The sequence below is a fragment of the Aethalodelphis obliquidens genome, unplaced genomic scaffold, assembly GCF_003676395.1.
Source record: "Aethalodelphis obliquidens isolate GAN/ISIS:26980383/991018 unplaced genomic scaffold, ASM367639v1 scaffold37, whole genome shotgun sequence".
Lineage (NCBI taxonomy): Eukaryota > Metazoa > Chordata > Mammalia > Artiodactyla > Delphinidae > Aethalodelphis > Aethalodelphis obliquidens.
The window spans coordinates 5,865,685-5,879,614 of NW_020837981.1; the positions used below are offsets into that span (position 1 = coordinate 5,865,685).

At 49.3% G+C, this 13,930-nt stretch overlaps 1 protein-coding gene across 1 annotated transcript; it reads left to right on the forward strand.

Annotated features, from left to right (window-relative positions):
- Positions 1 to 1,585: 1,585 nt before the first annotated feature.
- On the forward strand, positions 1,586 to 7,736 carry LOC113632529 (pulmonary surfactant-associated protein A-like). The gene is made up of 7 exons (XM_027129736.1): positions 1,586 to 3,186; positions 3,431 to 3,658; positions 4,020 to 4,181; positions 4,399 to 4,593; positions 4,854 to 4,973; positions 5,746 to 5,823; positions 6,299 to 7,736. The coding sequence occupies exons 4-7, from the start codon at positions 4,422 to 4,424 to the stop codon at positions 6,673 to 6,675; spliced, it is 747 nt and encodes a 248-aa protein (XP_026985537.1). The 5' UTR covers positions 1,586 to 3,186; positions 3,431 to 3,658; positions 4,020 to 4,181; positions 4,399 to 4,421; the 3' UTR covers positions 6,676 to 7,736.
- The last annotated feature ends 6,194 nt before the right edge of the window (positions 7,737 to 13,930 follow it).

Consider the following 13,930-nt stretch of genomic DNA (forward strand, 5'->3'; position numbering starts at 1 on the left):
GAGGCTGTCACGGGAGGGTCACATGGGTGTCAGGATGTGGGCTCAGGTGTCCTCTGAGGACAGTGGAGGCACCGGATGAATGCAGTGAATGTGGGGGAGGAGTAGGGAGATCCATGATGGGAAAAGTCCCTTCAGTTCCAGTGAAAACACGAGGCTGGGATCAGACCAGAAGCTGGTTGTTCCATGAAGCAGGGCGAAAAGAATCCCATGTTGTCCTGAGCCTGGAATTCCTCCCAGGGGAACAGCTGTGACTGTGTAGAGCACATGCTAATGTACCTGTTTGATTCTGAAGACCAGGGCCTCCTTGATCCCGTGATGCACTGGAGTTAAACTAAAGTGTTGTCCATGAAGAAGCTTGCAGGCCATTGAGAGTTCTCTCCTGTCGCAGTGTAGGTGGCAGACGGTTTCTCTAGCTCCCTACGGCTGGGACCCAGGTGCAGCCCACCCTGCATCTTTCCTGGGGAGAACCCCAGCCTGCTTGCTGCCAACCGCTCCCTGCCCCTGCTGTCTGCCTGTCCTGTCCCGTCCCACCGGCTGCTCTCAGCTTTGTCTCCACCAGGCAGCCTCAGGTAAACAACCACCAGGGCCTGAGCCCTGGCTAGTGCCTCCTCTCTGGGCTTTGCACGTGTTTGCAAGGCATCTAGAGCCCACTGCCCCAGAGAAATGGACACTTAGACTCTGTGAGAAGCCTGTGCACTTGGTCACCATCCCTGCTTTGATGGACACTCATCCCCAGGAAGGCTGGTCGGGACCTGCAGCCACACCTGGTCCCTTCCTTTGCTCTGTCCTACTGGGTCTTACCTTGCTGTCCTCCCTCCCAATGTAGCCATGGAAACTCCTCAGGAGAGTCATTCTAGTCCAGGTGGAGGCAGGGATAAAGCAAATCCTGGGCTTTCTCACCCCCGGCTCCTGGATGTTCCCTGCCGCTTCAGGAGAGCTGGGGTTTGTTTTAAATACCAGCCCCATTTGTAACTCATACACTCCACACTTCAGCCCCTGCTCAAAAGCCACACAGAGGTCAGGAAGACTTTTCATCCATATCTGAGCCAAAAATCAGCAACTTTGACAATGTGGGCCCAGACTAAACCCATAAGATGACAGCAAGCCAGAGGAGGTCTCTCCTGCCTCCCCCAGAGCCTCTGCTTGATGGTACCTGCAGGTAGGTTTGCCAGATAAAATATAAGATGCCCAACGACACCTGAACTTCAGATAAACAATGAATAATTTTTTAGTATAAGTACGTCCCAAATGTTGCATACTTACAGTAAAAAATTATGTGTTCCCTTGTGCACTGTTGGTGGGATTATAAACTGGTAAATGGGTCTAGCCACTATGGGTAACAGTATGGAGGTCCCTCAAAAATTTAAAAACAGAACTACTATATGATCCAGCCGTCCCAGTTTTGGGTATATATCCAAAGGAAATGAAAACAGGTTTTCAAGGAGATATCTTCACTCCCATGTTTATTGCAGCATTATTCACAAGGATGGAAACAACCTAAGTGTCCACGGATACATGAATGGATAAAGATGTGGTGTATACATACAACGGAATATTATTCACCCACGAAAAAAGGGAAATCCTGTCATTTGCAGCAACATGGATAGTCCTTGAGGACATTATGCTAAGTGAGATAAGTCAGACAGAGAAAGACAAATATTGTATGACATCCACCCTTTGTTGTGTGTGGCAGAAAAGGCAGTCAGAACACTCCAGACAAGAGAAGAATCATGCTCAGAGGAAGAGCGCCGTGGAAAGCACCCCTCAGTTCTGTGAACTTGGGGCATCCTCTTAGAAGCTGGAGAAGGAGAGTGGTGGAACACAGGATGAAGAAGGAGGTAAGGCTAGGTAAATAATTAATTAGTCATTTTATTAGAATTTTTATGACATACTTTAATATATTGGCATTAAGCCATGTGAGTGACTTAAGTTAAACAGGTGACTTAAAAGATTAAATAAAATACCCCGTGATACTCTTTCATGTTTTTAAGTAAAAATAATATCTGAACCAGTGTTAATTTCTTGATTTTGATGGTTATATTGGAAAACATCTTCATATGGAATATAAACTAATATACTAGGGTGATGGAGTGTCATGTTTGCAACCTACTCTCATAGGTTCAGAAAAAAATTTGTAGTGCACCTGCCTCTTTCTTGTAGGTTTGTTATTACTTCAAAATAATAATGTCAAAGAACCCCAGAAAACCATGGCTCAGGAAGTTATATAACCTGACCTAGGCCACAGGGATAACAAGTGGCAGCTCCAAAGTGCAGCTCAGGTGTGTCTGACTCCTTAGTCCACACCCTTCCCCACCAGCCATGGCCCGGACCTCCAGGCTGCCTCCCCCTAGACCCTTTAAAATCTGCCCAAGAAGACCCCTGCTCCCATTCCTTCACCTGCAGAACCGCATTGCCTCCAAGCCGAGTTGTGGTCCTTAAGCTGGAGCTGCTCCCCAGTTGCCCCAACCCTGCGCTGGCCCTGGCTCCCCATCCTGTGCCTGACAGGGTCGCAGGGCACGTGACAGGCGGCAGCAGGGCAGCTGAAAGCACTCAGGGCTCCAGCGAGGCTCTGACAGGCTCCCTGCTCCTGGGAAAGGGATTCCATTAGCTGAGCTCCCGCTCTCCCTGAGGATCTCAAGATTTTTCAGACCACTCACGGGTAAGCATGGCGATTTCTTCCTGTCTCTGTTCCCCATCGTTACCATCCTTATGTTAGAGATTCCCTCCTCATCAAGTGGCTTGAAGAGGGAATCTTATCAATTAAGGCTTCACGTGTCATTCCACTACTTAAAGAAACCACCACTGCAGGTCGTCAGACATCACCAAGGCCGAGACAGAAACTGCTGTCCTCCTGTGACCTTCCAGCCCCCGCCCTGCTTCCCCACCTCTGAGCCTGCCGGGGCGGAGGGCTGGGGAACCCGCCCAGGGTTCACCTGTACCGGTGAACCATGCTCTGTCAACTCAGCTGCAGGCCCCGGAAGCAAGAGCTGGGGGCTCAGTAGGGAGCCACGCCCCATGACAGACAGTTTGTTCCAGCTCACCCTGACCACCCTTTGGCTTCAGACGTGACCTCTGCACACTCTGGAGCCCTATGGACACTTCCAAGAGCCAAAGAGGCTCTGGAGCTGGAATGGCCCCAGGAGGAAGCCTGCCTCTTTGCTCCCCTGGGAAAAGAGTCCAGCCCTGGTATGTTCTCTCCAGCTGGCGGGCTTTTGGGGGATCGTGATTCTGGGGCTGCGAACGTATCACGAGCCAGGACCGGGAGGCCAAGGCCCAGGAGGGAGAGGGCTCCCTTTGCCACGTGGCTCCATCGGTTCCCGTATAAGCGCTCTCGTTCTTCACTGCTTTGGGGAAAGTGGGTGGAGGGAGAGTGGGTGGCCTCCGGTCCGTGGGAATTGTCCCTTCTTACCGATCTGGAGTTTCTCTTTAGTGGGTTTCCTAAGTGGCCCTCCAGCTGAGTGCCCTGTGGGGAAAAGTACTGGGTAAACAAGATGACAGCTTCCTGCCTGGCTGTCCTGGAGTAGAGGTCCTTGTGGCAGGCCCCTCCCTGGGGTGGAGAGGAAGCCTGGTAGCCTACGTCAGTATAAATGTTGCTGTCCACCTCGCCACCTGGAGGCAGATCTGGAGGCAGAGAGCCACATAGGCTCTGTTCGTGTGGGTGAGTTTAGCCCCACCACTGGGACTTGTTCCACAGAACCCTAACTATGGGTACAGGAAGGTGGGCTTGCGAATATCCTCACCGTGCACCTGGGCCGGGCCCACTGGCCCCAGGGATTCAGCAGGGCCTGCAGGGTGGAGGCAGGGGGAGAAACAGCCTGCCAAAGAGAAAGCGTCCCGAGAAAGCAGGGAGGAGGGGACTCCCTATCACTGACCACCGTGGGGTGGCCAAGACGTGGGCCCTGGTCATCTCTGCTCATCCTCAGGATCATGATCCCTTAGAACTCAAGAGCAACGGGTAGCTGAGAGGATGAGGGACAGATGGAGCGAGTGGATATTGACCACATCCTTCCTCCCAACAGCCTGGGAGGGACAGGCCAGGATTGCCTCCAGGACAGAAGTTTCAGCTGAAGCCAAGAGAGGTGAAGTGAGTTCCCCACGGTCACACAGCGAGGAACAGAGACTCCATTAGAACCGAGGTCCTCTGACTCTCCAGAGCTCTTTACCACTGCTCACCTGCCCAGGTACCACTCCACCTCCAGCCAGAGGGATGGGGCATGAGACCATGTTAGATACCAGATGATGCTGGGAGTTTCCAAGGATAGTATGGGTCTTTCCAGAGCTCCTGTCTGTACCTGCCCTGGCCCTCAGGCTCCATCATGTGCCTGAATCTTGACAAAGCACAGCAAGGGGAGACCTTGGCAAATGCTTCAGGTGAGCCACAGCCTTTCCCTTCCACAGAAGGAGCCGCTGGAGCAGGCACCATGCTGCTGTGCTCTTTGACCCTCACCCTCATCTGGATGGTGGTTTCTGGCCTTGGGTACAACATGACGGAAGTTTGTCTTGGAAGCCCTGGCATCCCTGGTACTCCTGGATCCCCTGGCCTGCCAGGAAGAGATGGGAGAGATGGCATCAAAGGAGACCCTGGACCTCCAGGTACTGAGTGGGAGCTGAGGGACAGTGACCTGTTTTCAGGGGGACTTGCTGTCCAGGGTTCTGGGCTGCGTTCAAGGGTCAGCTGGATGGTGGGAGTTTCCGGGGACCCATAGACTGGAGCAGCCCTGGAGGGTCTACCCTCAAGGTGCCTGTGGAGTGACAGGTGAGTCAGCCTGGCTGATAAGGGAGGTCCAGTCCCATCAGCCCCAACCCACTGTGGATGATAGATAGCATACATCCTTGTCCCCCTCTCTCTGCAGGCCCCATGGGCCCCCCTGGAGGAATGCCAGGCCCCCCTGGGCGTGATGGGATGATTGGAGCCCCTGGCCTCACTGGAGAGCGTGGAGAAAAGGGAGAGCCTGGTGAGAGGGGTCCTCCAGGTGAGCAGGATGTGGCCAGTGGACAGAAGCAACTGGACACCGTGCCCATGTGGTCAGTTACTTGAGGGATGAAGGGGAGCAGACAAAACCACGGAAGTCCCCAAAGGGTATATGTTTCAACCTAGATAAGAGAATATGAGGTTGAGAAATCAGAGGGGTCTGGGCCGTGGGCCACAGCGCAGGGACTGGTGGGTAGTGGAAGTGTTCCACACATCACAACAGCTGATGGGGAGACACAGGGCGTCAGGTGTGGGAACTGGGACAGCACTGCGAGGAGGCGAGGCACTTCCTAGTGCTGAGGCATAGGGGCATTCTGAGGGCGCAGGGGCTTATGTGGACCAAGGACCAGACAGATGATATCACTGGGAACCCCGCATGTCCAGGGCAACTCTGCAGCTCTGAGCAGTAATCAAGGTCCATCAGGAGAGTCAGAGAGAACCACATTTGCTCTTGTGATTGGAAGGTGGGGAAGGGGGCCCTGCCCAGAAACTAGAAAACCCCGCAGAAGTGGACAGACAGAGCCATGAAAGGATATGGCAGGAAAGAAGAGCAGAGAGGGGGCTGAGCAAGTGCGAGGCTGCATTAAAGGACAAGTGTGTAGGGAGTAGGAAACACACTCCAACCTCGGGGACCCTTATGACCTGGGGCCTGGGCAGTGGCTCTAGACAAGTGAAGGGCAGAATGGCAGGCTTGCAGCTGGCCTCACACCTGCTTGGCACAAGTGGGGGTTTTTGTTGGCCTGCCCCTCTTCTTGCTGGGGATCTCTCTACAGGGCTTCCATCTTATCTAGACGAGGAGCTCCAGAGCACACTCCTTGAGATCAACCATCAAATCCTGAAGATGATGCGCGGTAAGGGGATCCCTTGGGACCCTCTAAGGGTAGGGTGTTCCCATAAGTTCTCCTCGTTCTCAGCATCAGGCTCCAGACTCTAGAGACTTGACAAACAAGTGTGGACATGGAGGTCCTTGTTCAGATGTTCCTGAACGGCTCAGAGGAGACTGAGGTAGATGTGGATTCTCTCCCTATGTCCTGGGGAAGCAATGTTCCTGGCTGTACTGCTCTCTATTGAATCCCAGGAAATTGCACAGTTTCAGGCACGTAATAGACGGTCAATAAGTAATTGTTAAATGGGTGAATGGATAATTAAATGATGGGAGCATGGAGGGGAATCCAGAAAGACTAGGATTGGAAGAAGGAGGGAAGAAGGAGAGAGAGGAAGAGGTGAAGAGATTGCAAAGCGCATAAAGGCAGAGAGCATAAAGGGAAGGAAAAGGACTTGGAAACAAAGAGGCCTGTGGCCTGACCCGGATTCCTCTGCTGTCAGTCCTCAGTCTGCAGGGGTCCATGCTGGCAGTGGGAGAGAAGGTCTTCGCCACCAGTGGGCAGTCGGTCAATTTTGATGCCATTAGAGAGTCGTGTGCCAGAGCAGGTGGACGCATTGCTACCCCAAGGAGTCTAGAGGAGAATGAGGCCATTGCAAACATCGTGAAGAAGCACAATACTTATGCTTACCTGGGCCTGACTGAGGATCCCACTGCTGGAAACTTCTACTACCTGGATGGAACCCCTGTGGATTACACCAACTGGTACCCAGGGGAGCCCGGGGGTTGGGGCAAAGAGAAGTGTGTGGAGATGTACACAGATGGCCGGTGGAATGACAAGAACTGCCTGCAGTCCCGACTGGCCATCTGTGAGTTTTGAGCAGGCACCATGGCCACAGGATGGAGAGGGTCCTGCCTTGCCTTTCAGCCCACGTCCTGGGGAATCCACCTGGTCTATGAGGTGCTGTAACACCTTTGTAGCTATAAGAGTTGGAGGTATCTTAGCCACGGCACTCCCCGCTGGGCCCTGACTCCTCCCCCTTGATTACTAATCAGTCTGACTCCCCCCGGAGCCCCTTCTCAGCTTTGCACTCTAGACAGCCACTCTAACTTCGCCCTTTGGCAAGAGGGGGAGGCTTCTTTCTTCCTCTTCTTGTCCAACTCCTTCATTTATAGATGGCAACAGTGAAGTCCTGGGATGGAGGTTCCCTCCAAAAGCACACACAGGGTGCCTGCTTCCTGGCCCCTCTACTCTTTCTTTGCAGCCCACTGCCTGCCCAGCCTTATCAAGATTTAGCAGTGCCGCTCAAGCATAATGATAGATGGGTGGACTTCTGGGAAATTCCAAATGTGTGGAGCTAAGGATACATTCGGGATTATCTGGCAGCCTGAGGTCTGTGGGGCACATCTGCTCAGGCTCTCCATGAGGTCAGAGGGCCGGGTGGTGCCCCAGCATGGTGGAGGCCAACCCACCCCTAGTGATTGGCATGTATTATCCACTCCCTTGACTCTGGGGGTACCAACTCAACTCCCTGACCTAAAAGCAGCCAGCCTATGCCTCTAGGGAAGATCTCACTCCCACCTCAGGCATTACCCAAGTAACTTCCTGCTGATGAACACATCCCCACCACTTCAGACCTCAGTGAAGTGTTTATTGAGCATATACTATATACCAAGCACCTTGACAAGCACTTCTAAGACATCTTATAAACTATGATTTAATCTTCACACAGTGCCATGGAATGAGCATTATTTTCCCCATTTTTTATACAAGAACACTGAAACTTAAAGAAGTTAAATGTTTTGAGTTTTGTTACACGGAGCAAGTGACAGAGGCTGTTTTCAAACCCATCTACCTGAACCTGAAGCTTATGCTCATCACCACCCCATCCTCTCACTGAGCAGAGATGATTCAAGTGTAATAAATCATGAATATGTTAACATGAGTTTCCATTGCTTTGGTTTCAAGAAATATTTCTGTGATTTTAGAAATCAAGTTAACTCTGGCTCTGAGGCCCCGCTTACCTGAAAAGTGGAAAGTTCAATCTCAGGTTAAGCTTTCTTTGTTGGGTGGAAGGGGCAACCTGCTCCCACCCTCAGGTTGTATGGGCAGATGGGGGGTTACAGAAATGTCTGGAGGAACAGAGGAGCATTAGTGTTGATGGCTGGCATCCAGATAGCTCCTGATCTAAGTCTACATGTTCCATTTGAGGGTGGTGATATCATGCCTTCCGTTCCCCACTCAGCCCCCTGGATGTTTGCCATGGCCCAACAGTGGTGGCATTCAGGGCTCTGTGAGCCACCTCAGTCTCAGGACTGCATGGAAAGGGACCATGGCCCCCATGTCCCAAGGCTGTGTGGGAATTGGATCATGTCTCTACTTGCTTGAGGAGGTGACCATATCTATGTCCCATCTCCAGAAAGGTCCCCACTTCTCCCACCTTCACGTAATGCCCTCCCTCACTGCATATACTTCTTTTTCGGGACAAGAGGAAGTTCTGGATCACAATCCACAAAACCAGATGGGAACGAGCAGAACTATTTCTCATTCTTTCATGAATGTCAATTTTTAATCTGGTCACCCTGCCACATGAGCTTAGGGCCCAGCACACAAATTATTGAGCCTTCCCCAAAATTCAAAAAAGTACGGAGAAACATATTTCCCGTATTTTACGGAGGAACAGTCTAAGTCTCTGAAAATCGTTGTCTTCTCATTTCTTGTTAGGTTTATTTTTACTTCCTTTATGGTGTTATTTGCAATTGTTATTATATTATTTTTATCGCATTTTAAATTAATTATTGCTGGTTTATAAGAAAACTATTGATTTATTTTTGGTTGATTGTATGTCCAGCCATCATTTTGGATTCTCACTTTCCCTCTAATATTTCTAATAATTGATTCTCACATTTTATAAATATATGCTTATATTTACAAATGACAGAAGTTTTGCCTGTTCCTCATGATATTTATATTTCTTATATATCATTCTTACCTTTTTGTAGGGGCCAGGAGACCCTATATATTGTTGAAGACACTCAGTGATGAATGTTATCTTTAGGGGCGCATTGAATGTATCATGAGAACATTTCCAGTATTTCAGCATGGAGTTGCTTGTTTTAGGTTTCTGATGCCTTTTATCAAGGCAAAGTTCCCTCTTTTTCCTAGTTTGCTGAGATTCATTTTCATCATGAATGTGTACTGAGCTTTATCGGGTGATTTCTTTGGCATTTCCTTTAAGCTGTTAACATCAAAAGGGTGTCAAGTGTGAGTTGAGTCATTTCTTGTTCCTGGGTACTGGCATCTAGAGCCCACAGGTGAGAGTAAAAGGGTCATCTTTTAATGAGTCCAGGGGGTTCCAGGGACCCCACCATGGAACCTGCAAGGTGAGGGCCATTCAACGTGAGTGGTTTAGTAATTCGCATTCTGTTGGTCAGTATAAGGAAGACTAAAGAGGCGAAAGCAAGCTGACCTTCCATGGGTGACATCTGTACTCTCACAATGGAATTTATCCCTTCCTCTCCTCTCCCTGTGGCATGGGGGAGGGGACTGTCCTATCCTCCTCCTAATTTTTGCAAATAGGGATGCCCGAATTACTTTGCCTTCCTTCCCTCATTAAGTCACCTAAGGCAGGAATCTCCTGTTCTAAAATTGCTGAAGAGCTGAACCAGCAGAGGGCCTGATCTTGCTGAGGCATGGGGAGATGGAGAAGGGGGAGAATAGAACCGTTAGCAGGTGTGTTCTGGGGCAATGTGGATTTCCACCACTTGGATGGAATTTCCCAGGGGCTGCCAACGTCGATGTCATGGAAGCTAGCCAGAGTTTAAGCCCTACTCACGAGCAGATTGCTTCTTGGAACACAGGGACTTGAAGAGCAAGAGACTATGAAGTGACGTGTTCACTGATGTCATGTTGAGGGTAGGGAGCAGGCAGCTGGAGGCTTTTACAGAGCCCCTTATCTGAAGGACCAGCTCCTGGGAGGAGCTGTCATTTATAATCAGTCATACAGAGGGACCCAACAACCAGTTAGGATGGGCCGAGAAGCAGCAGTGTTCCCACTGATATATGGTGCCTCCTGTGAGCAGGTATTGCCACCCTGGGCACCATCACTCTCTCTACCAACCATACATGCAAAAAATAAATAAATAAATAAGAGAGGAGGCACTGTCCACCCTTCACTTCAAGAAGCCGCCACTCTATGGCCAGGGTGGTGATGAATCAGAGATAAAACAGATTTTAGTGACAAAACTAAGGGACAATAATCATTTGGACTATATTTGAACTCAACCCTAGAAAGTTTGTATTCCAAGGGAAGAATAGGTATGAAGAATTTTGAGAGCATGTATTAGTTTCAAGAAAAGGGTGAGCTTCAAGCCTCAAGATTGTACATATCTGCATTAAGATTCTTAAACTTGTTATATATTAAATTAGTGAGTTAACTGGACTATGTTTTGATGTTGAACCATCTTTGCATTCCTGGGATACCCTACGTGGTTTAATGGCTGATACTCTCATCACACTTACCACGTACCAGGTATTATACTTCCATTAACTCATATAATCCTCATTAACCCTATTATGTAGACGTTATTATTACACCCAATTTACAGATGAGAATATTGAGGCACGTAGAGATTAAAGTGATTGTCCAAAGATCATGCAGCCAGTTCATGGCAGTAGTGGGCTATGAATACAGGAAGTCAGATTCCAGGGACTGTGCTATTAACCATGGATGCATGGCTGGACTTTAATTTAAACTCTTTTTTTACTTCAAGCTTTCAGGGGAGTTCCTGTTCGCTCCACATCATTTCATTATTCTGATATTAGTGGCTACTGGGGACATATTCTTCCCACATTTAAAGCTGCTGCTCCCTTAGTGTCCGCTCACGGTCACATGGCCAAGGCAAATATCAAAGGGGTTGGGGTGTTTACTCCACATACTCCAGTGGGAGGCATTGCAAAGTACCATGGCAAAGGGCATGGATATATATTTCTATGAAAAGAAAATGTGGAAATCAGGAGAGTAATTCAAACCACCAGGGTTATGTTTGCCAAATTTGTTTATTTTTGCAAAGAACGAGCGTTTCTGAAATTTTATTAATAGCTCTATAGTTATTTCCTTATTGTAGTTCGAGTTTCACTGTTTAATTTTTATTTATTCCTTATTTATTTATTATTCCTTCTTTATTCCTTATTTATACTGTCTTTTTAAAAATTAAATTTATTTATTTATTTTTGGCTGTGTTTGGTCTTCATTGCCTTGAGAGGGCTTTCTCTAGTTGTGGCAAGCGGGGGCTACTCTTCCTTGTGGTGCGCGGGTTTCTCATTGTCGTGGCTTCTCTTGTTGCAGAGCACAGGCTCTAGGCACGCGGGATTCAGTAGCTGTGGTGCGCGGTCTTCAGTACTTGTGGCTCATGGGCTCTACAGCGCAGGTAGTTGTGGTGCACGGGCTTAGTTGTTCTGCTGCATGTGGGATCTTCCTGGTCCAGGGATCGAACCCCCGTCCCCTGCATTGGTAGGCAGATTCTTAACCACTGCGCCACCAGGGAAGCCCTATACTGTCTTTTTAAAACTATCAATTTATCTGTTGTCTAGAGTTGACAGCATTCCGAGGCCTAGTTTTGAGTCTTGTGTCAGTCAGATTTCACTCTACTTATTTTTCACTGTGTTCAGTAGTTTTTATAAGGTGAATTCTAATTTACCTGATCTTCATCTGAGAAAATCCTGAGGTGCCTGGGTTAAGGGTAAGGTCCTCCATTGCTTTTACGTCCCCATGCTACACTAGATTGTGATGAGCTGGGACCCTTGAAAAACAATTTTTCATCTTGGCATGAAGGGAAAATTTTAATAATAATAATAATAGCAAAATAATACTAATAAGCATAAATTCAAACCCCAGATCTATGACAGGACAGACCCAATGGATACGCATCCTCGAGGGGGGGCTTTGTCCCACCAGAGTCAAGTATTTCTTATTGTCCCTTTGCTCGCAGTGCATATCCCTCCCTCCTCCCGTTCTATCCTCTTCCCTCCTTCTAAAGCCATCTTTCCTCTAAGTCTGTAGGACATATAGGGTCCTGGTTGTATGTAAATCTCTCAGCTTCAGATTTCCACCTTTCTGGGAGGTCTGCTCATTTGCCGTAGGGTTTGAGAGTTCTTTGTCCTCTGAGCCTATGGGCCCTTCGGAGTTGTGTCAATGGCATCAGGAAACACAGCCCTGAGGGGGGGTCTTCTTTACAAGGGGCCCCTCTCAGTGCCTGGCAGCCTCCTTGATAAGAGGAACCTGGGGGGCTTGCTGAACAGGGCACAGTGACTTGAGTACACAAGGGCCGATGACTCTTGAGGGTCGAAAGCAGCAATCACAAGGCAGAGTCCAAGGGAAACGGCCCTACCCCTGCTCCACCGCAGGAAAAAAGCAAACCTCTAGAGTTGTTTGGTGAGACTAAGTGTTTCAAAGAGTGGGTGTAAGTTTGGGGGAAGGCAGGAATCAAAAGTTATATCAGTGACTTGAAAAAGGCCACTTGATCAGCCTCTGGAGATAAGAACCAGACACTCCTGGAAACCCAGGCGTGGAGGAGCCGCAGACTGATCTGGTGTCTGCCCTGCTCAGCGTCTCTGCTTCCCTTCTCACTCTCTCAGTGGATCCTCCCCAAGTGCCCAGCCCTGAGTTACACCCTGGAGACAAGGAGGGGAATCAAATACAGCTCCTGCCCTAGAAAAGTGGACACGATGCCACTTTTGAGGACACGATGCCGGAGGATTCCTCTGTTCCACAAATGTTTGAGCGTTGATTCCGTTTCCAGGCCCTCTTAGAGGTGGGGAAGCAAGATGCCTGTTCTCATGAAGTTCCTGTTCTAAAGGAGTGGGATGGTCGATAAATATGCAACCAAAGAAATAGGACAATTTTACATAGAGAAGAATTATAAGCAGATAACTAAAACAGAGAATTATAATTTTGTGATAGAATGGTTAGGGAAAGCCCTTTCTCCAGCAATAATATTTAAGATGAAATCTGAACGACAACAAGCAATTATGCAAAGATGGAGAGAAGTGTCCTAAGCTGGAAGAGCTAGTGCAAATGCCCATGTTCAGCTTTGAATTTGAGTTGTCTACAAACACTTCCTTTCCTTGTGCCTAGCGCTGCGACGCACCGACAGGGCAGCTGACGAATGTTCTGAATGACAAGGGAGGAATGAGGTGACTCAGTGCTGTAGGTGTTTAACTCCTTCCCTCCTGCTCCTAGTAAATTAAATATGAATGGAAGGGAGAACTAGGCAGAACAACTGATACACAGGTGTACGCCTGTACATGTGTGTCTGCATGAGCACGTGTTTGGTAGGATGTCTATGCATGTCCCTTCCAGAGACAAATATTTGGAAAGAACTGTCCTCTGGGATTCTGATCTATGATCTGGGAATCTGTGATTCTAGAGGATCAGATAGCAGAGCTATAGAGACAGATGCATGGGAGGGAGCAGTGGGAGGAGTCTGGGGTGTTGCAGTAGAGAGCTGCCCCGTGCTAAGCTGGAGACCCCACCAGCAGCCCTGGAGAACTGCCCAGGATACAGCGGTTCTGAGGATGGTTGTTTATTAATCTGGGGTTGAAGGCCAGTCCAGCACTGTCCCTGGTCACCAGACTAATTGGGGCTGACATTGCTGAGGCATCTGCCAGAGGCCTAGGCTGGAGGACCAGCTTCCCTGCCATAGCCTCTGTGCTCTGAGGAGGCCCCTAGTAAGTCATTTCTGAGGACAGAAGAGGAGGCCTCGGCCAAGAGTCTGGCCACTTGGCTTGACCCTGGTGAGTTCCAGGCAGGGGCTGTGGTGGGGTTGTCAGGCCCCCTGAGGGCCTCTGTCTCTCTGACCTGGGGCCTTGTGCCCTTCCTGGATCCAGGTTACCATCTGCAAACTAAAGGTGGTCTTTTCAGCCAAACAGAAGAATGGAAGTGGGGTGTGTATGCCAGCAACATGTTTAGCTCTGGCTTTGGCCTCCCACATAATCAGGGGAGCTTAAGAGAGAGGGAAGGTGGAGAAGATTTGATCAAGAAAATTCCCTTCCGGGACTTCCCTGGCAGTCCAGTGGTTAAGAATCCGTGCTTCCACGGCAGAGGGCACGGGTTCCATCCCTGGTCAGAGAACTG

Excerpts from the sequence above, each read along its gene's own strand:
- LOC113632529 (XM_027129736.1), top strand. The coding sequence starts at position 4,422 with ATGCTGCTGTGCTCTTTGACCCTCACCCTCATCTGGATGGTGGTTTCT. Across the intron at positions 4,594-4,853 it reads AGGAGACCCTGGACCTCCAG|GCCCCATGGGCCCCCCTGGA; the intron begins GTACTGAGTGGG and ends CTCTCTCTGCAG. Across the intron at positions 4,974-5,745 it reads TGGTGAGAGGGGTCCTCCAG|GGCTTCCATCTTATCTAGAC; the intron begins GTGAGCAGGATG and ends ATCTCTCTACAG.